The sequence below is a fragment of the Echiichthys vipera genome (assembly GCF_963691815.1).
Source record: "Echiichthys vipera genome assembly, chromosome: 18".
In the NCBI taxonomy this organism is placed as follows: Eukaryota; Metazoa; Chordata; class Actinopteri; order Perciformes; family Trachinidae; genus Echiichthys; species Echiichthys vipera.
Window position 1 is genome coordinate 18,129,447 of NC_139843.1, and position 23,224 is coordinate 18,152,670.

Genomic DNA, 23,224 nt, shown 5'->3' on the forward strand with positions numbered 1-23,224 from the left:
TGGATATAGATGTAGATGTATTCTGGGGTAAAATCATATGTTAAATGTTGCTAATTACCTGTTTGTCTACCTCTCCTCTGCTCAGGGATCAGTGGCATACGTACCCCAGCAGGCCTGGATACAGAATGCCACCCTGCGAGACAACATCCTGTTTGGGAAACCCTACAATGAGCAGAAGTACCGCTGTGTTCTTGAAGCCTGTGCCCTGACTCCTGACCTGGAAGTGCTGCCTGGAGGAGATATGACTGAGATAGGGGAGAAGGTACGAAGAGAAAAACTTTGAGTTTTCAGTTTTCTAACTGAGCAACCACTTCCTTTCTTGATGTCTGTCATAAAAAATCACATCCTCCCTTCCCCTTTTTGATTAAGGTTTGGTCTTGTGAAACACTACTGGTTACTGATATAGTATTAAAAATCCCACGGTAGATAGCCACAGTGATTAAAGCATTACTTCTGTCTCGACCCCACAGGGCATCAACCTCTCTGGTGGGCAGAGACAGAGGGTGAGTCTGGCCCGAGCACTGTACAGCGACACTGACGTCTACCTCCTGGATGATCCACTGTCGGCTGTAGACGCCCATGTGGCCAAACACATCTTTGACAACCTCATCGGTCCAGAGGGGGTGCTAAAGGGCAAGGTAAGGAGAGGCTCAAATTCAGGTTTTCTTTCTTTTTACTAAGAAATACAGTTACATCTATTTGTGCTTTTCTGGTTTTGTAAATGTATGAGATAGCTCAAAGCAAAACTGGGCCTTAGCCTCACAGAATGTCTGTTGATGTTTAGTCTTGTTCCAGTAAGGATTCTCTTATCAGTTTAATACAGGTTTGTTTTTCATACTTATGACACCAGTTTCTGATGAGAGCTGGTTGAGTCATCTGACCGAATTCTGATGGGAACGTGCACATATTATATAACTGAATATGTGAAGTTGAGCTTGTAAAGACATGTCCGTGTTTATCTGTGATATTCTCAGGTTTAATGGATAACCAGGTTCCTTTTGTTGTTTGACTCCAGACACGTATTCTCGTGACACATGGCATCAGCTTCCTGCCTCAGGTGGATAACATACTGGTGATGGTGGAGGGCAGGGTGTCAGAGATGGGCTCCTACCAGGAGCTGCTCCAACAGAACGGAGCCTTCGCAGAGTTTCTCAGGAACTACGCCCTGGAGGACATTGTAGAGGAGGAAGAGGCCACTGGTAGAGCATCACTGCGTTTACATTTACGCTTATATTACCTCATATCTCATATTTAATGGTTGAGATTCTTTGAAAAAAAACTGTATAACAAACTGCTAACAACACTTTTACAGAGGAGATAATTGAAGAAGAGGAACTTTTCCCTGACGACGCCCTTAGCAACCACACAGACATGGTGGACAATGAACCAGTGATCAATGAAGCCAAGAGAAATTTCATAAGGTAGAGGAAATATTTGTTTCTAACTACCTACAAGGCTATATATTGTTTTCATACATTCTGCCTTTTGCACTTGAATAAGATTTATGAATACAGTTCAGACAGAGGAGCCAGTCCACTAAACTGTGACTGACTGGATATTGTTATTTGGCCATACTACACACAAACAGGAAACATTAGCTTCTTTCTCACAGCCTGTCTGTTGCACCTTTATTACACACCGCTGCCTGTTTGAAAGGCATGGCAGCGGTGGGGGACAGATCTGTTGACCTGTTCTCTGAGCCAGCAACAGAGACAGTCACAGAGAAGCAATAGCACTGAGCTGACCAGTGATCTGTGTGAATGGGAAAGTCAGCAGGGTGGAACGACATAGAATAGTGATGGCAAGTCGACGGGCAGGTCAAAAAGAGTCACAGCAGCATTTAGAGTAGCCTAAGTCATTAAAAACCAGATCCAAATGGAATCTGCACATTTTTCTTGCAGTTTTCAGCAGTGATCCAGAACGAAACTGTGAAATTTAGAGTGTGGTCTATACCTACTCTGTAAAGTATCCTGAGATAACTTTTGTTATGAAATGGCACTGTAAATAAAATTGAATTGAATTTAGCAGAATGTTATTTTGGGTGGAAATATGTTCATTTTGAGTTTTATATTATTTGTAAAAATGTGTTTAAAGAGACCTGTTGATAACTTGAAACATTGCGTGCCATAGTCCTCTCTCTATCTATCTCTCTCTCTCTCTCTTTCTCTCTCTCTCTCTCTCTCTCTCTCTCTCTCTCTCTCTCTCTCTCTCTCTCTCTCTCTCTCTCTCTCTCTCTCTCTCTCTCTCTCTCTCTCTCTCTCTCTCTCTCTCTCACAATGCACACACAGGTGCCACAGTGCTGCAGTCGTCTGTCCTTCTCCCTACTGACAGTTGTGCTACTATAAAGCATAAAGTTGTCACTTTGTGGGTAGGCTTTGAGGGGCAGGTTGGCTCACACACTAGATGCCTCTTTTCTTTCCAAAATTCCAGCATTCTGTGTAAAATCCGGGGGCAAAATTACGCTGCCTTGCCTGTTTCTGTGTGAATTAACAGAGAGCCGGCATTCCTTCATTGCGGCACTGTTACCGATTCTCTGTGGCTATATTTTTGAATGCTCTTCAGGTGGAATTTTTCTCTATGGCGACTTCCAACTAAGTGCAATACATGGACATAATATTTTCTCCCCCTCTACAGGCAGATCAGCATCATTTCAGCAGAAGGAGAGAACCCCAGATCCCGCTCAGTGAGGAGACACGGCTGTAGTCAGAGGAAACACTCCGACCAACAAGAGAAGAAGAAACCAAACGAGATGCAGAAACTCATCCAGGCAGAGACCGCAGAAACAGGCAGGGTCAGTCTATTTGTCATGCAAAGTTCTTCAAGCATCCGTTTTATATTTTCAGATGAACCGATAGACATTTTGCCTTTTTTATTTATTTTTTGCCAGTAGTTTTTAATTTTTAAGGGCACGATTTTACAAGTTTAGTCTGACACAGAGATGAAAGTTGATACTAACAGACTAAACAGATCTATTTGAGGTGCTAAGCTGTGGTAGCTCGTCATGAATGAGCTCTAGCTTATTTACCAAATATAGTTTGTGCACAGTCTCATTATACCCTCCTCACCGTCATAAGATTTGCAATATCACACTATTTTTAAATCCCTATTTTAATAGAAATCACAAAATACAATTATGTACATAATAACACATAACTGTAATTGTCATGCTGTCTCTCCTAACCAGGTGAAAACAAAGGTGTACCTGGAGTACGCCAAGGCGGTGGGACCTCTGCTGTCAGTGCTCATCTGTTTCCTGTACGGCTGCCAGAGCGCGGCGTCCATCGGAGCAAACATCTGGCTCAGCGAGTGGACCAATGACGCCTCAAGAAATCAGACTAAAGAGAATGTTAACATGAGAGTTGGGGTGTATGCAGCACTGGGCATTGCACAAGGTAAAAAACACTGCCCGGTCTCAAGTCACATTCCACTAATGATATTACAGTGCCAAACACATGTAAAGTACAAATGTTGCATTTGCACCAAGAACACAGTAGGCAAAACAAAGCCAGATACTTAGGTCATTTTGAAGTCAAGCCCCATTCATGTTTATGCATCTTTTGTTGTATACAAACATTTTTTAGAAACTGCCTTTTGCAAAGAGCTGCACAATGTGTTTTCAGGTTTTATGTGATGCTACATCGTGTTGCTAACATTATTTTTGAATCTAAACAGGGACTTTAGTTCCTTGGTGCCAAATGACACTTCAACACAGCTTCTTGTTGCAGACTGTTGAAATAAACTGAATGGATTTTCTTTGCAGCCAGAGGTGTAGCATAGTGTGTTAATGTTGTTCCTTTTACAGTGAACTGTTGACAGTCAGATGCTGACTGTCTACTAGTAATTCCATTACTTTCTCATTCCACAATGAAACCTTCCTCTTCAATATATTTCTCCTACACTTCTACTCCTCTGATTCCACTCCATTTTCCAGGTATCCTGGTCATGATCTCTTCCTTCACACTAGCCATGGGGAACATCGGCGCAGCCAGGAAGCTGCACTTTAACCTGCTCACCAACAAATTTCACACGCCCCAGTCTTTCTTTGATACCACGCCTATAGGACGCATCATCAACCGCTTCTCCAAGGACATCTACGTCATAGACGAGGCTCTTCCATCCACTGTGCTCATGTTCCTGGGCACCTTCTTCGTTTCTCTCTCCACCATGATAGTTATTGTTTCCAGCACACCCATCTTTGCCGTTGTCATAGCACCCCTGGCTTTCATTTACGTCTTTGTCCAGGTACTCAGGGAAAATGTTGTGCCAGACGATCCTCTCTTTTCCTTTTTTCCTTTGCAAATACCCTCTTCCTGGGATGGCATGCTGCATGCATGTTGGAGCAGTAGCTTTAATAACCCTCCTGTTTCAGCTTTTGTTTCTCCATAGCCTGTGATGTTGTCTGTGATGAGCCTGCTTTCACACCCTTCCACACACTCAAAAAGACATGCAGGTTGAGCTATACTACCTGGCCCTAATATGCATAAAATATACTGAGGTTGATTTTAATATAAACCGTGATCTGAGGGTGGCATTTATTTTAGAACCAAAAGTACTATCTCTGTTGATAGTGATCTATCCCCTCCCTCTAGTGGCCGACCAGTGTTACTACAACTGGATCAACTTCATTTCATTGGTCTTTTTCATAGGCCAGTGTGTCCGGATTGGCTTTTGGGATTGAGGTCGTGTATTGTGTAGTTTATGTGTGTGAGTGAACGGTTCTCTGCTGTCATGGAAAGATGGAGCTGGTCTGAACTGAATTCTCAGTTAAAAAAGGAAATAGTAGTCGGCCGCTTAGATTAAAAGTTAGGTTATGTATGTAACTGATTATCTGTGGATCTTTCAGAGAATTCCTCACATTTTGGATCAGAACTAGGGATACACTGATCCAATCCACCAGGTATCAGCTATGATGTAACCAAACTACGTTTAATACAATTTCTTCTTTTTCTTCAATGTCATTATAAGATTTAGTGTTTCCGCAGTTCAGTTATGGCGAGCTGTTGACTCAGTTTTTACTGCCACAGTAATCCACAGCTTTAATTTACCTTACATTATAATGATTGTGACAAGTTTTATGCAGTGAAGAATACAGATTTTAAGAGCACTGGTATTAGTACTCTGAATACCCTTAGTCAATGTACTAGAATCAGTATCAGGAAAGGAAAGGATGGATTGGTGTATCCCTAATTAGGACAAATACATTATATGACGGTGAAGCAGAATCATCAGTCATTCACAAGACTACTCTCATCACCTTTAAAAGCATTGGAGCTGCTGTCATATGACATATACAGAGTCACAAGGTGCAAATGTATGGCACCCATAGGTCGCAGATGAAAAATTCACACATCTGGACATGTGAACTCACAGGTGAATAGGCACATGGTGGTAGAAAGAGATAGAAGATTATTTTCTGACAGCAAAGTTGTGTTGTTCCACTTGATTTGTACTGACTCCTCCCTCTGCTTTTAAGGAACAAAGTGAAAGAAGTGATGCATCTTTGTGTTGTTCTGTTTGTCTGGAGCACACATTTTTTTATCAGACATAAGGAATGGGTCTTAATCCATTTAACGCAGGTGTTGTTGTGTTGTCACACTTGACCCCCTCCCCCTCCCCTCCCCCCTTCTCGCAGGTGCGCTGTTGTTGGTTAACTGCCTGTTGTGCCGGGGCTACAGTACGCTGCGGGCAGCCAAGCTCACGCACAACAACATGCTTCAGAGGGTCCTGCGAGCTCCGCAGACCTTCTTCGAGAGCACCCCCACTGGGCGTTTACTAAACCGCTTCAGCAAAGACGTGGATGCTATAGACTCCCACATCCCAGACAATATTGACATATGGATGCGCACTTTCTGGTACACACTGAATGTGCTGCTCATATGCTCTGCCCTCACCCCAATGTTCCTCATAGTCATAGGCCCGTTAATGGTGTTCTATTGGTGGGTTCAGGTAAATAGGAAACAAGTCTGCTAACTCATTAATACAACATGCATGTCTGAGAGTGTGTGACTGTTGCATGTGTTTGAAGCGGTCACTACTGTTGTAGCACTGTAGGTGCAGTGTAGTTTGGTCTCTGCTAGTCCAGTAGTCATAGCTGGCTGCGGCTTTAATGGCTCAGTGGCCAGTCTGTAGTCTAAGACTGGAAGCTCTAGTCAGCAGCAACACCACCTGGTTCAGTTGGTTACAACAATAATCTTCAAGTAAGTTCTACTATGACTTCAGTTTTGGCAAATTGAATTTCTAGTTATATGACATTCCTTGAAAGAGCTCTTTCCCACCACAGGAGTAGCCGTGTGTGTCAGAGACCGTGGTGTCAGAACAGCAGTTGTTAATGCTGGTGTAGTGTTAATGACTGCAGTGTTTTTTTGTTTTTTTTTGTAATCAATAATAAGGCGAATTCCAAATCATCCAACACTAATTTTTGCAAAATAACTGCTTGTGGTTTGCATAATATAGAGCTGTGATTAGAATATTTGATTCTTACTAGCTTAAAGACTTAAATAGGTTGTGGTTCTTCTTTGTGTTCATATTGTATTACATTGATCCTGTAAGTGCAGGTGGTCACATCAAATGTTTTTATAGTATACTATTTTAATGACCATTTTAGATTTGAATATACACTATCAAGTGATCAAAACACACTCAAGACGACACAGTTTGGCATATTTCTGCTAAAACATTTGATGTTCTGCTAACACATGAAGCTCAGTTTACAGTCACAAGGAGTGCTAATAAGCCCGTGAAAACAGTTGTATAATGTTTTCTTTGGGGCTCTGGAGGAAGCTTTCCACATGCATACCTCAGCTTCGGCTTGATAAATTTTAACAGAACGCCTGTATTACAAACTGGAGGTGCAGATTTGAAAGTATCCAGTGCCTTTGGAGCTTGGCCCATACTAGGGAAATTAAGTCAGGACATCTCAGCCTCTGCTGCTTTGTTTTGACCGTTCTTTTTTTTATCCTGTGAGTGCCTCAAACACTCCAGAGAAATCTAAGAGGAGCCACCACTCCTGTGCGCCCAGCACTCGTACAGTGTTGGTCGTTTGGCAAACTAGATAAGCTTTCGATCAAGCCTTCATACATTAAGTGAACCAATCATCAGTTGCTCAATCAGTAGCACATTTCATATAAGTCTGTGATGTAAAGTGCCATGGGTCTGGAAGACTTCTAGGAAAAAATAATTCTATTGTCAAAGCATTTCCCAAACATACTGTCACTTATATATTTGTTATATTCTAAATCATAAGCAGAAATTCACATGTCTGTGTGCATTTACACTAACTAGACTGAAATGACTAAAATCAGCTGTACTAACACAAGCTCATATTATTCCTATGGCTTTGTCATGACATCCATCCTGCATGGCCTGTGTCTTTGCTGCATCATCTGTCTCTAATCTAAGCTTCTGTTTGAATGATACGTACATGCTGATACAATTCTGCAAATTATTGTCAAATCACTCACAAAATAAATACCCTATGATGGCACATAAAGATTCTAAGGGAAACTAAGCTTTTAACATTTTCATGTAATTGTGTTTTAAATTAGACTATAAATGAAAATCATTTAACCCTTGTGCATCCTTTTAAAAATTCCCATCTCCTTATCTTACAGGACAAAAACGTCATAACATTATGCCTTATTATTATTTTCCGCTTTCACTTATTTGAATTTTGTACCCAACATCAGTCCCAAACATAACCAGAATTGTAACCCTTTAAATGCCAGTTTGTTTACATAACGTGGTTATTATGAAGAAAAAGAAAAACAATTGGATCATTTTCTGTATACTAAATACTAGGGGGGACTTTTTTTAACGGTCTGGAACATGTCAATGATTAGCAGCACAATAGATTTTGATGTATCGTATCAAACACTGCAGTGCTCCATGACACAGCAGCAATACCTGCGTGGAAACCAGGAAACCAGCATGAATTTAGCAAACATGAGTATTTCTGGTGGACAACCCACAAAATAGTTTTGAAGAAACTATATGTAAACTATTTTGAAGCCATGGCTCTAGATTGAAAGCCTGGTGTAGAAGAATGCACGTTTTTTTTATCATAAAGGGTCTGAGTGTCTAATTAATTATCCCATAACAGCCAAAATGTTTGAGAAATGAAAAATACAAAAATGTCCCTAGTGATGCCCAAGGGTTAAAAAAAAAAATGTGTGAAGAGAAACAAAACACCTGCAGTTTAACATAGCACACATTTTACTTTCTTTACAAAAACCGTCAAAGTTATTATGCAACAAGTGATCTGGCTATGTGGGTAATGTCTAAGACAAGCTTGTGCAGGGGAGCATGTAGACATGGAATTCACCACCTCTGGGCGCTTATGTAACCGTAGCTAACGTCCCATGGAGAGTGTGTGAATGAGAATATCAAAGTAGCACTGCAGTTGTTTTGTTCACACAGGCTTTTCTTTATTACACTGCAGGAGTGTGAGTGCGTATGCGTGTGGGCTTGTCTGTTTGCATCATAATTGAATATCTGAGCATCTGTGACATCTTGTTCAGTTGTAATGTTGTGTTTGTTTCTCTCCCCCTCAACCCCTGTAGAGATTTTACGTTGCCACATCTCGGCAGCTAAAGCGTCTGGAGTCAGTCAGCCGCTCTCCAATATACTCCCATTTCTCTGAGACCGTCACTGGCTGTAGTGTAATCCGAGCCTACGGCAGACACTCTGCCTTTGTTCTGATGAGCGATATGAAAGTGGATGAGAACCAAAAGAGTTACTACCCTGGTATAGTGTCCAACAGGTAAGTGTCCCGTTTCAGCTCAGCAGAACAGCAGCTGTGTTCCAGTGTTGTATTCTCTTCTTTTATCCTTCTGTACACAGCCACTGGTGTGATGAGGACTTCAGAGGACAATTTAGGGAATATGCTTATTCACTAGTGCCAAGATGGCTCAAAGATTATAAAAACAGAAACTTTCTGATCTCAACTGCACACCTGTAAAGTGTTGATGACTGTGTCTTGCATGGTTGTGGTGCTATCAGGGTGCAAAATTGGTTCAAAATTTTTGACTTTTTTTCACCCTATAAGACACAACCTTGTAGCAGTTTCAATAACTGTTTGATTCAGGACTAACTGTTGATTTCATTGTTACCATCTGTAAAAGCAAGTTAAAGGCTAAATAGGTTAACGGGCTGATATTTTTATGGTATTTTTGCTCCAATGAAATGCAGTCCCTTTGAATTTAAATTTTCATCAACAACATTGCAATCAAATTGCTCTGTGGCTGCATGAAAACAGAGATGGTCCAGTCCAGTTTATTTCATGCTGTGTCATGTTGCTGCTTCTATAAAGTCCAGATGAAATGTGGCATTTTGACACGACGGCCACTAAGCCAGTGAAAATGAGGGAACCCTGAAACTCTTTAAGCAGAAGCTGTTCAATGTATTATGGTTATCATACTGTTGTTTCTATGACGGAGTTCTCACATACTAAGTAGATACTGATACATAAAGAACTCTTGCATTGTGGAGCATTTGCAGGCTTGCCATCAGTAACTGTGCATTGAAATACTGATCACCTATCCAACAAACTCCACCACATCCATCTTGTTGGAGATGTGAAAACATTTCAACAATGGAACACAGCTGCTGCCAGATAAATAGACATACACCAGGATATCAAAGACTCACTGCAGAGGGATGAGTTCACTTGGCTACACAACAGATACGGTCTAAACTCACATACAGTAACAAAATATGGTTTCACCTGGTACAGACTTCTCTTACCGTACAATATACTGCTTTGAAATAAAGATTTTGCTAACAATTGATTAGCATGTGAACGCAAACGAATCATTATTTTATGTATGAGACCTTCATTTGCAATCAGTGACGTCTCGAGCAATCAAAACACCAGCTGTGAAATTAGAGGCGACCAGACGTACAACATACCTGACATTTTGTGGCTTATTTAACCTATACTTTAATATTTTTGTACTTGCGTCCATATTTATAGCAGGGGCTGAGTTCTTCAGTTCACCCTTAGTCTGACTTCTAACTGTAACCCTGCTGTAACACTCTGTCATACAGGTGGCTTGGAGTGCGTATTGAGTTCATTGGGAACTGCATCGTGTTGTTTGCTGCTCTGTTTGCTGTGATTGGAAAGGATAAACTGAACCCAGGCCTCGTGGGTCTGTCAGTGTCCTACGCTCTACAGGTACGCTTCAAACAAACTACTGAAATGTGACTGTGGCATTTAACTGTTTACATTACAAATTCTGTGAATTAGTAGCCGAGGTGTGTTTTGTTTAAGTCCTAGAAGAGATCGGTAGAGAATGGCTATGTTACCAGTAATAACTTGATCTAGGACCTGATGGAGGTAATTTCATGTCTTGAAAACGATATATCAAAAACTGCTAATTACATGAATCAAAAGTGGAATATCCACATGGTAAAGCTTATTCTCATATACTCCTGTGTGAAAATGACAAATGAAAAGTACTGAGTATTTTCTCATTTTATTAAGAACTATAATGTAAAATAAACATAACAGTTTGAGTAAAAAATGTCCAGCTTTACACTAACTGTTCACATGCATGCACATAAATAGTGCGAGGTAAAAACAAATCCACCATCTTCAAATGATATTCCCTCAAAATATTTTACATCAGATTTTCTGAGAAATATGAGTTAATGTCCTTTTATCATCAATTTAGATGATGTAATTGTGTATCACAATATTTCTTGATGTATGATTTATATACGATTCCATTGAAAGACAATAAATTATCATTGTCGTCGCTGCACCCCTTGCTGAATGTCGCCCCCTCTCGGCGCCCATGTCAGTCAGTCTAGCTATTCACAACAGATGAGGAGAGAAACCGATTCGGCATCGAGCCATTTTTTTCTGGAGCTGGCCAGTGGAAATTAGCCAGCCGGTTAGCTTATTAGCATTACACTGATTGGGTTAAAGGACTGACTGTGTGACTGTCTGACACTTTACTTGGTAGCAGAGGGAGAGAATAGTGGCGACCAGCATCATCGACATAATGTAGCAAACAATACCACACAAGCCTGTTAATAAAACCGCTAAAGTTTGAGTGAAAATTTTAAAAGAGGAGGCCACAGCTGTCACCTGTAATGAACCTGGGACACTTCATCATGAACCCTCACTCACTCACTCATCACTCACTCACTCATCACTCCTCACGCATCTTTAACCTACTATCCGTGGTCGGGTCGCAGGGGCAGCAGCTCTAGTAGGGGACCCCAAACTTCCCTTTCCCGGGCCACATTAACCAGCTCTAACTGGGGGATCCTGAGGCGTTCCTGGGCCAGTGTGGAGATATAATCTCTCCACCTAGTCCTGGGTCTTCCCCGAGGTCTCCTCCCATCTGGACCTGCCTGGAACACCTCCCTAGGGAGGCGCCCAGGGGGCATCCTTACTAGATGCCCGAACCACCTCAACTGGCTCCTTTCAACGCAAAGGAGCAGCGGCTCTACTCCGAGTTCCTCACGGATGGCTGAACTTCTCACCCTCTCTCTAAGGGAGACTCCAGCCACCCTCCTGAGAAAACCCATTTCGGCCGCTTGTACCTGCGACCTCGTTCTTTCAGTCATGAACCCGGCATCATTTAAAAAAGGAGTAATGGAATGTGTCAATACTAGGCCTACCAGTAAATTATGACTCTTTTCTGAGCAAGTGCTGTCCTGTATTTTGAAGAAAAACTTCTGGAAAATGTGCTGAAAAAGGATTTCTTGAGAAGACTGGGAAACCTGAAAGGGTCAAATTGCTGTGAGAAATGTTTGAGGCATCACTTGTTATGACCAGTGAACAACATACATTCAATTTCATCCATTTATCCACCACTTTTAGCGTACGACAAATGTTTAATTGAATTATCATTTAAATCTTTTTAAATTAGTAGACTCCACAATCTTTCCACGTACCACCAGGCAACAGCTACTAGTGATCCCTGAAATACATTATATGGCATGAAAACACTTGTGTGTATTGTTTTTGTAGGTGACCATGTCTCTGAATTGGATGGTGCGAATGACTTCGGATCTGGAGAGCAACATCGTAGCAGTGGAGAGAGTGAAGGAGTACTCTGAGACCAAGACAGAGGTATCTGTGACTAATGTTCATGCATTTAATCCCTTTTGTTTACTGTGTGTGTGTGTGTGTGTGTGTATGTGTGTGTGTGTGTGTGTGTGTGTGTGTGTGTGTGTGTGCGTGTGCGTGTGTGTGTGTGTGTGTGTGTGTGTGTGTGTGTGTGTGTGTGTGTGTGTGTGTGTGTGTGTGTGTGTGTGTGTGTGTGTGTGTGTGTGTGTGTGTGTGTGTGTGTGTGTTGCAGTTATAAAGTAGGGATTTACCCACATTCCAAAAAACTGTCCCACAACACCGGACCTATAAACTGTAACTAGATCCAGAAATGTGAGATTACCAGGTGCCAACAAGGGCCCCTCTGTTACATAAGACAAAAAGGGCATTTAAACTGTACACAATGTACTTTTTCAGCAGCCACCACAGTAAGTGCCCCTTATAGCTGGTATAGCTGTTAGTGAAAGCTTTTGTTTGGATCATCCAGTGTGTCTCTGAGGTGAAGTAAATGTTTGGCAGCTCTGAGTGACTGCAAACACAGAGGTCCAACTCTTGAGTTTTCAAAGTGATAAACAAATCAGTTCTGCTAAAAGCCAAGCAGGCTGATGAGTTGTTCAGAAAGTTTTCCTAGTCAGAAATGCTGCTTTTGTGTTCATAGGCCCCCTGGGAGGTGGAGGACAAGAAGCCTCCTCCTGAATGGCCCATGGAGGGGAACGTGGAGTTCCACGACTACAGTGTTCGGTACCGAGAGGGACTGGACCTCGTCCTAAAGAACCTCACACTGAGCGTCAAAGGAGGAGAGAAGGTGGGGGAGGGTGTGGTGAGGCGATCAATAAGAATCGAAAGGGTAAACAGGGTTGAGTAATCACAACTCTGTGTGTTTGTGTACAGATTGGTATCGTGGGTCGCACAGGCGCTGGCAAGTCCTCCATGACGCTCTGCCTCTTCCGACTGCTGGAAGCTGCAGCAGGGGAGATCACTATCGACGAGGTTAAGATATCTGACATAGGCCTGCACGACCTGAGGTCCAAACTCACCATCATCCCACAGGTGCACAACCATTCACACACACACACACACATGGAAAACTTTGGCTCGACAGATGTCACATTTTAAACTCCAGTACATCTTTTTCACCTGGAGCCTCTGATAACACTATTTAGTGCTATTAATCTTCATCACAATTCTTGACAGCTCCATTTTTAAAATCTTCTTCCAGGCAGTGGCTGTTATCCGCTTCTCTGAGACTGAAGCAAAGTAGTAAAAATCTGATATCGTGTATGTTCAATGTGTAGCTAAATGTCAAGTTGAAGTTTTACTGGCATTTACTCGCTGGAACTGTTTCTTGGTTGGGAGTGACTTCCTGGTGTCTTGTCCTCATCCTGAGGTTGTCAAGCAACCAGCAGCAACCAGGAAGTCACTTGCCTGGCCAAAATAACTTCCTGTGAAACCACTTTTTTTTCTTTCTTTTTTTTTTAGTTAGCTAGCTTTAGAGGTGCAGGTTAGTGGATGCTTTACCCTCAGACAGAGCCAGGCTAGCTGTTTCCTCCTGTTTTCAGTCTTATACTTCAGCTTATGCTAAGCTAAGCTAATTGCCTGCTGGCTCTAGCTTCATGTTTAGTTTAAGAGATGATGGCGATCTTCTCATCTAACGCTTATCAAGAAGGCAAATAACTTTTCCTTTAAAAATTGATCTGTCAATCAATAGAAAATGAATTGCAAAAATAACCATACATTATCTGGTTCCGGACCCAAATATTTGTTTGTTGGGTAGGTATTCAGGTTTCAATTGTGGTATTCAACTATTCTTTTTTGTGTTTGTTTTGTTTTTTTACACATTCCTTAAACAAGAAAACCTTTAGTTAAACGGAAACACATGTTTCCGCCCAAGTGTTTATATTTCACCTCAGTGTGGGAGTCTTTACCGTGTTTTACTGTGTTTTACTGGAATTTACGGTCGCAGTGACCCCCACATTGCATTTTAACTCAAGGCTTTAAGATGTGTGTGAAGCATCCACAATTCACCAAAAAATATACTTAATACCTTTTTATTCAATTCTTTCAAAGTCTTCACTATATATGTTATCTAAGTCTGGGCAGTTTGGATGTAAACTGTAAACTGGCTGGCGATGATTCAGTCTAGTTTATTCATTCAATAATGTTTTGGGGTATTTTTTGGACTGTTGGTTAGACTAACTAACCAATTTTAAGACACTACCCTGTGCTCTGGGATGATAAGATTTTATTTTTATTTTTTGCAATTTTCAGACAGGATAGGTTTAATGTAGTGCGAAGTGTAAGTGTCTTGATATCTACTGCACATGACTAAAAGCTACTAAAACTATTACCAAGCCACCAACACCAAAAAAATGCAAATTTCTTTGTCGGCTTTGTATCTGGTTGTCTGTAATCAAGTCTTTTCTCTGCCACAGGAGCCTGTGCTGTTCTCAGGCACACTGAAGATGAACCTGGACCCTTTTGAAAAGTACAGTGATGAAGAGGTGTGGAGAGCTCTGGAACATTCTCACCTCCACAAGTTTGTCAGCAACCAGCCGGCAAAACTGGAGCTGGAGTGCTCAGAGGGAGGAGAGAACCTCAGGTTGGTTCAGAGGGAAAGAGATGCAGATAAGATAAGATAATATAGACTTTATGCATATACCGTACATGCACAGACTGCCCCCAACGATCGATTTGCACACTGCCAGTTGTACGACACACCAGCGTTTGAATGAATGGTTGTAGTTAGTAGACAAATTGAAGGTTCTCTGCTGTGTTTCACGTGTTGTGCGCTGTCGTATCCACAGCGTGGGCCAGAGGCAGCTGCTGTGTTTGGCTCGAGCTCTCCTGAGGAAGACGAGGATTCTCATCCTGGATGAAGCTACGGCCGCTATCGACCTAGAGACAGACGATCTCATCCAGTCCACCATTCGGACTCAGTTTGAAGACTGCACCGTGTTCACCATCGCTCACAGACTCAACACAATCATGGATTACACAAGGTCAACCTTAATGAACAATTGCTTTAAAGGAAAAATACACCTTCAGACTTTTAATGCTTATAAGTAAACTGTTGACAAATGGGTCCATCAGCAGCAGTCTGCCAGAAGTACAAACAGAACAGTTAATGCAGTAAGGGCTCAGATCTTCTAAGTGATTTTCAAAAAAGCCTTCTGGTTTCTGGAGGACATTAGAAACATTCAGTGGTTCTGACCTAAACTAGCTGTGTGTATTATTGAGTCCATTTTCTTCTTAAAAGCTGCATTGTTTACATGCATGTTTACTTGTTAGTAGTCTTCTTTATTCATTCACAGCCTTTGCTGGCACATTGTGTGTTGCTTGGCATGTTACCAACACCTGTAGATCAGTGAAATAGTGTGAAACCACTAGCAGTAATATGTCACACGTCACTTTTAAGTGCGTTGTACAACTACCTGTCAATCACATGAAAATATGGATATCAAGCAAACTTAACATCCTTACTCAGCATCTTGTTATTCAGTTTTTGTGCACCGTTGGACGGCACGGGTTGATGTCACCTTGATCTAAGGGTAGTGCTCAGAGTGCTCTGAACCCGGAGGGATTACTTTGACATACACTTAACTCATTATTTGAAGCTGTGGCCACATTTGATATTAATATTCAACAGTGAATTGCTACAGAAAAGCAAGATAGGTCTCATTTCAAATCCGTGAGCTGATTTTAAACCAGCTGTGTCTCATGGCAGTGTGTGCAGATGAACAGTGTTTGACTTCCCTCTGTGGCAAAATCAAAGATTTTTCATCTGCACACACTGCCATGACACAGTTGGATTCGAATCAGCAAAGTATCCCTTTTAACCCTGGGAGTGAACAGATAATGCTGTTCTTCATAACTTTTGCTAAATATTGTGCGACTATTATGGCCCTTTCCAGTCCTGTCATGTCTGAATTAACAGGACAATTATTTATGTAGCTAACATCTCTGTCTGAATGATAAAAAGCCATTAGTTATTAAGAAGGCAGAATTTACCCTTTAATGCGTATGTAGCTTTTTGTGTCTGGCATTGTTGTGAAAAGTATCCAGGCTTTGGGAAAGACTCATTCTCTCATCTCTCTTCTTGCAGAGTGCTGGTGCTGGACAAGGGACAGATAGCAGAGTTTGACACCCCCACAAACCTCCTATCACAGAGAGGAATCTTCTACGGCATGGCTAAAGATGCAGGACTGACACAATAGGACCGCCTTTTGCCCTAATGTTACAAACCAGGGTCAAGGATGAGCTCACTTCAGTCCGACTGTGCATTTCACACCGCGGTGGAACTGGAGAGGACTTTTTTATGTGCACTTGGTATTTTTTCTGGGCACTTACTGATGGTTTTCAATTAAGCCCAAGTCCCTTTGCAGACTTGGATCAATTAGCAGTTACAAACAGTTGTAGTGCCCACATCAGGACATTTACATACTCTTCTATGATTGTTTTAAGCTTCTGGCACCTGCTGTATTGTCCTAGGTGGAAAACACCATCCCTTTGGTATGTAAATAGGAAAAAACAAGCCATATGTGCAAATACTAGCTGATCCAAGTCTGTTCTTTAGTGCCTTCTGTCAGTGGGATGAATAAAGCCAGTGAATGTATCATTTTCTGATAACCTGTCTGCTGCAAAACTTACAATAACAAAAAAAAAGAAAAATAAGGACGTTTTTTTATTTTTTCTACAAAGAAAAATATTGTGCCACTGTACTTTCCTCATAAGAAAAAAACATACTTTGTGATAAACCCACTTATTTTTGTACTGTACCATTATTTAAGCTGCTTTTTAAAGAATTGTCTTATCTAGGGAAGTTTGCTGAGTTTAATGTGATTCTTTTGTGAACCAAATCTATTAAAACTTGAATTCTGTACCACCAAAATATGAAATATGATAATGCGTTTATTAAAAAAAAAAAAGGAAGAACTTTTTTTTGTGTGTGCTGTCTTGGTTTGATATTTAAACTCAAGGTAATCAAATCTAATACTGGCTCTGGTCCATTTAAACCACAAGGACCAACTGGGAGCATCTGGTCTTTCAGAGGACCCAGTCAGATTAACACTAAAACAAGCGAGCTTCTTGGGTAATTTCCATATTTTTACTATTGTTTTTCTCTGTGGAATAGAGTCAATGAGTAAACCTTAAGATGGCGTATGACATATAAACACACAACTTGCATATCTTCTTAGCATACATAAATATAAACAGTATTGCAAATCAAAGAGGTGCAGTTCAGTACAGAATATTGTAAAGATTGAACGCAAGCGTTTGCAGATTTAAGTTACTTCCACATTAAACAGTTTAAATCCACCCATCCATCTTCAACCGCTTGTCCCTATCGGGGGGGCTGGAGCCGATCCCAGCTGACATCGGCCGTGAGGCGGGGTACACCCTGGACAGGACGCCAGTCTATCGCAGGGCACATAGAGACGAACAGAGACGGACAACCATTCACACTGACTTTCACCAATTCACCTACGGGCAATTTAGAGTCATAAATGAACCTAACACGTGCATGTCTTTGGACTGTGGGAGGAAACCGGAGAACCCGGAGAAAACCAACGCAGACACAGGGAGAACATGCAAACTCCACACAGAAGGGCCCCAGCCGGGATTCAAACCAGGAACCCTCTTGCTGTGATTTTAAATGCATTCATCAAATACATGGTCTTTTTCCAGCTGATGACTGGATGACAAAAGTCCTCCACCCTACAAGAAGACCTGCACAGGCCCATTCACAACCTTCAAATTGGCAGGTGTCTAAACAACCAAGCAATGCAAAAAGGAGTAAAGTCCTAATGATTCAAAGTTCTCCAGCATCTGTCCTGATTCGGTGTCTGTAGACATCAGCAACAACACAAGAAACCATCTTGTGATCGGATCACACCTGCCACATCACCAAATCAGGCCAGGGGTGTAAAATGGGGGTGGGGGTTCCAACCCTGCTTCTTCCAACACCCTTCCTCTACCTCTTCAAACTCTGCCTTCATCTTTATCTCTGAACAGTTGAGACGCTATGACAGATAGAAGATAAAAAAGAACACCTGGCAAAATACTCTTTTATCCACTTCTGTAGGAGTTCCTGCGACAGTAGGTGTCTTCAGGGCCACATTGCCATTATCATATACACATCCGTGAAAAATAAATCCCCCCGTGATTCGGCCCCGCTCCAAGATATAATGGGTTGGTCCTTGGCCCACGCTACATCCTTCAACCGCGTTTCATGAAAACCAGGCCGGTTGTTTTTCCGTAAGCCTGCAAACAAACAAAATGTCAAAATGTGTTTTCATAAAATATTAATTTACTTTTAGGTCAAAAGTCTTAATTTAGCAAATGTAGGTTTGTTTTATTTGAGTTTTTAATTTAGTTAAGATCATCATTGATGTACACTTCTTTGTTTGTGAACCATAATAAGGAAAAGGGAAATGAGAATGCAATTGTTACAGTCATCCACTAGAGTGTGGTATCAGCCAATCTGGGATCCCCTAGAAACACTCCAGTCCCTTCACTTACCTTGTCTCAGTGTCTCTTTCCCATGTGACTCAAGTCATTCGCTCCAAGTCTCAAATAAGTCCCGAGTCATTTTTTTCTTGGGCAAGTCAAGTCAGGGTTATGTCAAGTCAGTCTTACCTGCAGTATCCAAGTATTACCTGTCTAATAATTATATTATTGGTCAATTTATATTATAATTATTGATATTCAGTTAAATAAATGGTTTTCAACAGCAAACATTACATTATAAAAGTTTATTCATTTCTTCTCAATCAAAATGCCATTACTCTATTTTGGTGACTGGGTTAATTATCAGTCATTATCAAGCTAACGTTAGCTAGCTACAGAGGTTTGAGGGAACAGGTTGTATCTGGCTAACGTAAGCTAACATCAGCCCTCACCACAGACACTGGGTAACATTACGCACACATTTGTAATGTCAACATTGATAATGTTGTACACTTTCAAAATGTTTTATCTCTACCTCACTAATGACGATGTTAGCTAAAGTTTTTACCCCTATTTTCCCACTGAGACAGACACCACACAGCGTAGCACCATGGCAGGACTAAGACGTCTATTCACCTCAGATCCCTGGCAGCAACATGTCTGTTGCCACACACAGAGACACACACTGTGGCTTGATGTCTTGCCACGGTTAGCATTTCTCAATTTTTATTCCTAATAAAGGAATATCTTATCTTTTACCTCCAATTACTGATGCCGTGGCATACACACACATACACACACACACACACACACACTCTTTGTCTCAACAACGTGCCAAAACTGACAGATGCTAACACCCGGGATGAATCGGTGCTCGGCTGCCAGCCTGCTCAGTAATGTCCTTGCCTACGGGCACAGCTACATGAAATGGTATGGAGGTTTGGCTCGGGCCGTGTCAGTTTGTGCTGCAGGTACATGTTCACAAAGCATTTAATATTACTAGTGCGGTGCCCGTTCTGGGCATGTCTGTTCAGAGCACGTGCAAATGGGCAAATTGCTTGATTCCAGGTATTGTTGCTTGCAGCGTTCTCAGGAACTGCTAATCTGATCATCTCAACACTCCGCACTGCGCTCCCTTTGGTCCTCAGCATTACACCGGCCAAGTGTGAAGTAGAGAGGATAAACGATTTCTGAGATACGCAAATGACAGACGGACTGTCAAACTGTATTCACTCAGTCCAAAAATAAGATAATCCACAATGTCTGGGCATGTGAGTGTAGGTAGTGCATCAAGGTCTGTGGGCTAATCCAGTCTTGGGCTGCCAACTCATACCAATCTGTTGTTTATCAGTATTAGTTTGTCCAAGTACTGGGGCATTGCAATTTCCTCTGGTTCTTATTCACTATCTTCTTCCCGTCTCCGTCAGATTCAACTGTTTTTAGCCAAACGAAATAAAATCTTTAAAAAAGGTGCTAACCAATGTAGCAGGCATAGGTAAACAGAGCATGTTCCTCACAAGATGGCGCCCAGTACACGGCATGATGTAACTTCACGTTCTCTACTTTATGGACAGATAAGATAAGAGATAAGAGAGAGATCTTCTCATTGCGTCAAGAAAGCGAATAAGCGTACTTCCAAAAATGTCGATCTATTTAACTTAAAGTATTTTATAGTGTCATGATTCATTGTTTTGTATGTTATTTATAGTGTTATTTATTCATTTCTTTATTACATGTCCAAGTCTAATGTTGCCCTAACTTTGTGTTTTTGTCCAGGTTTTCTTCCGCTTCATTTTCTTCTTTTGTGAATATTTGGGGGTGAGTGTTGACTGTATGTGGTTTTTGAAAATCAACGATTGCAATGCAAATGTACACTTCATGGTACAGTAAGCTCATTATGACATTATGCCTGCTCAGCTGAGCCTCTGGAGCTGTTGGAGGTGGTTTGATGCTGGACTCACGAGGCTGCTGACCAAGGACCAGAAACTTGCAATTGATCTTATATTTTATCTGAATTCACTGGTGTGGGCTTTAATTCTCCAAATTACACACAAACCTAGTTGGGTCAAGTTTCTCATAGCTGTTACTTTTATTGAAGCACATATCCTCAAATAACCTCTCCGCTGAGGGCGTGCCATTGCATGATTTTGTGATTTTCCTATTTTTGTGTGAGGGTTCCTATTCTTTCATTGATGTTCTCCTCTGTGAAAACAATATCATTGACATGTGTAGCCGCAAGATGAATCCATCTTCACTGGGTTTGACAAGAGTTTATTAAATACAACTCTGTACAAAACCTCTGTACTTGACAGGTTCAGACTGTGACTTCTTCCTGTCCTGGGGATGTGATGGCAGATATTTTGTCTTTAATAATTTCACTGGTATTGAGCTCTTTAAATGTATCTAATGAAAGGTTTGTCAGGAATGTTTGCAGTCTGATTGAACAGGAAATACCCAGACACGGTAAATAGCTGTTCAAAAAGGCTGGCATAGTTAATAATACATGCAGAATGTGTGCAGTTGCCATTGGCAGTGAAACACAACAAATATAATCCTTCTTACAGGATTGAGACCTGCAGCTCTGGAAGCTCGGCATCCTCAAGGTAAACAGGCTTTATTTATTTGCTTGTCATGCATACACACACACACACACACACACACACACACACACACACACACACAAACAACATTGCAATGTCTGCATGAAGAACAAACCAACCCCCCCCCCCCCCCCCCCACACACACACACACACACACACACACACACACACACACACACACACACACACACACACACACACACACACACACACACACACACACACACACACACACACACACAAACACACACACAACATTGCCATGTCTGCATCAAGAACAAACAAACCCCCCACACAAAGACTTTGACGCAGCGTGAGTCCACTGTTATTGCACTGGAGGCCGATCTAATAGCTCCACTGTCCTCAGCTGAACTGCGGAGGAAACCAATCGAAGAAGTTTACACAGGAAAGGAATGTACGAAATATAATTATACCTTCATTCATTAAATGTCCTGGCAACGCTCACGCCCACCGTGGAGCACATCACCCGATCTTCAAAGTATTTTTTTACAAAGTTGTGTTGTCCTCAAATCACCTCTGCTGGTTTATGAGACATATTTGAAAGGGGGGAGTATTCAAAGTTAGTTTTGCTATATTAGGTCCAAGGTGTAGCCAGACTCATGATAAATTGATACTTGTGAGCGTTGGGTGATAACCTGTTATAATGTTATCAATGTAACATCCTGCTGTCCTTTATTTGCAGTTTTTCTGGAATTTGTGCAACTGGAGATTTTCATAAATCCACACGATGTGGTTGCATTGACACAACTAATCCTGTGTACAAAGACGTGCTTTGTAGAATGTAGAGCATGTATACTGTTAACGTTTGAGTCCATGGCTGAACTCAGTTGTGCAGCCGCAGTTAGGTATCACCGGTCACATGCAGGTACTGCTGAGACAGGAAAATATATCAATATGACCTTTACTGTATTAAATTACAAGGTTATAAACCTGCTGTTTTACATCGTTCAACTCACTTCTTTAGGGAATGAATAACAATAATCAGTGTATGTATATATATATATATGTATACATGTTGAAATGCAATGTATATGTGGAAATTAAAAAATGTTATTGTTTTTTCCTGCATATTTTTGTAATGTTTAGTAAAAATCTTCCATGTGTATAATATATCTGAAATGATCCACTTTGAATTGAACAAATATATATATATATATGCTTACTATATATATATATGCTTACTTATATATATATATATATATACTTATATATATATATATATATATATATAAGTATATATATATATATATATATATATACTTATATATACTTATATATATATATAAGTATATATATATATATACTTATATATATATATATATATAAGTATATATATATATATATATACTTATATATACTTATATATATATATAAGTATATATATATATATAAGTATATATATATATATATATATATATAAGTATATATATATATATATAAGTATATATATATATATATATACTTATATATATATATATATATATATAAGTATATATATATATATATATATAAGTATATATATATATATATATATATATAAGTATATATGTATATATATATATATATATATATATATATATATATATATATATATATATATATATATATATATATATATATATATATATATATAATATAGGCTTACCAAACAGTTGATTTGTCCAGTCATGGTGAGTAAAAAATAAAAATCCCAAACCATGTTCTGTTTTTATGCCATATACCCAACATATGTAAAAAAATAAAAAAATGACCATGGACTTAGTATTACCAGTATAGTATTTTAACATATGGCAAAATGGTGAAAACTCATACTGACATAACTAGTTATCAAATGGGCTATATAACGGAATAATGTTAAATATTAACAATAGTGAATACTGATAAGTTTTTTTTTATTTCATATACAGGGCAAATGAAACAGAGCATGTTTTTAGAAAAATATTTGACCCTTATTATATTTTTTTATCACATAAAGTTGCATACATTTAATATGATGAAAAAATATGCCTATGTTAATTCATAAATGACTTTTTTTGTTACTAACTTCCTGAAGGAAGCGATGTGGAAAGGCAGACTATTTAAGGATGAAGACATCTAG

General features: G+C 40.3%; 1 protein-coding gene across 1 annotated transcript in view; it reads left to right on the forward strand.

Annotated features, from left to right (window-relative positions):
• The window catches only part of abcc3 (ATP-binding cassette, sub-family C (CFTR/MRP), member 3), a 53,449-nt gene extending 36,466 nt beyond the window's left edge, over nt 1-16,983 (forward strand). The window contains exons 17-31 of the mRNA XM_083933011.1: nt 86-262; nt 471-638; nt 1,016-1,199; nt 1,313-1,421; nt 2,635-2,791; nt 3,185-3,392; nt 3,932-4,242; nt 8,559-8,758; nt 10,045-10,171; nt 11,981-12,082; nt 12,717-12,863; nt 12,950-13,108; nt 14,491-14,657; nt 14,863-15,057; nt 16,161-16,983. Coding sequence (XP_083789137.1) covers nt 86-262; nt 471-638; nt 1,016-1,199; nt 1,313-1,421; nt 2,635-2,791; nt 3,185-3,392; nt 3,932-4,242; nt 8,559-8,758; nt 10,045-10,171; nt 11,981-12,082; nt 12,717-12,863; nt 12,950-13,108; nt 14,491-14,657; nt 14,863-15,057; nt 16,161-16,272 — 2,523 coding nt within the window. The 3' untranslated portion in view covers nt 16,273-16,983. The remainder of the gene's footprint in view (nt 1-85; nt 263-470; nt 639-1,015; nt 1,200-1,312; nt 1,422-2,634; nt 2,792-3,184; nt 3,393-3,931; nt 4,243-8,558; nt 8,759-10,044; nt 10,172-11,980; nt 12,083-12,716; nt 12,864-12,949; nt 13,109-14,490; nt 14,658-14,862; nt 15,058-16,160) is intronic.
• Nucleotides 16,984-23,224: the final 6,241 nt, after the last annotated feature.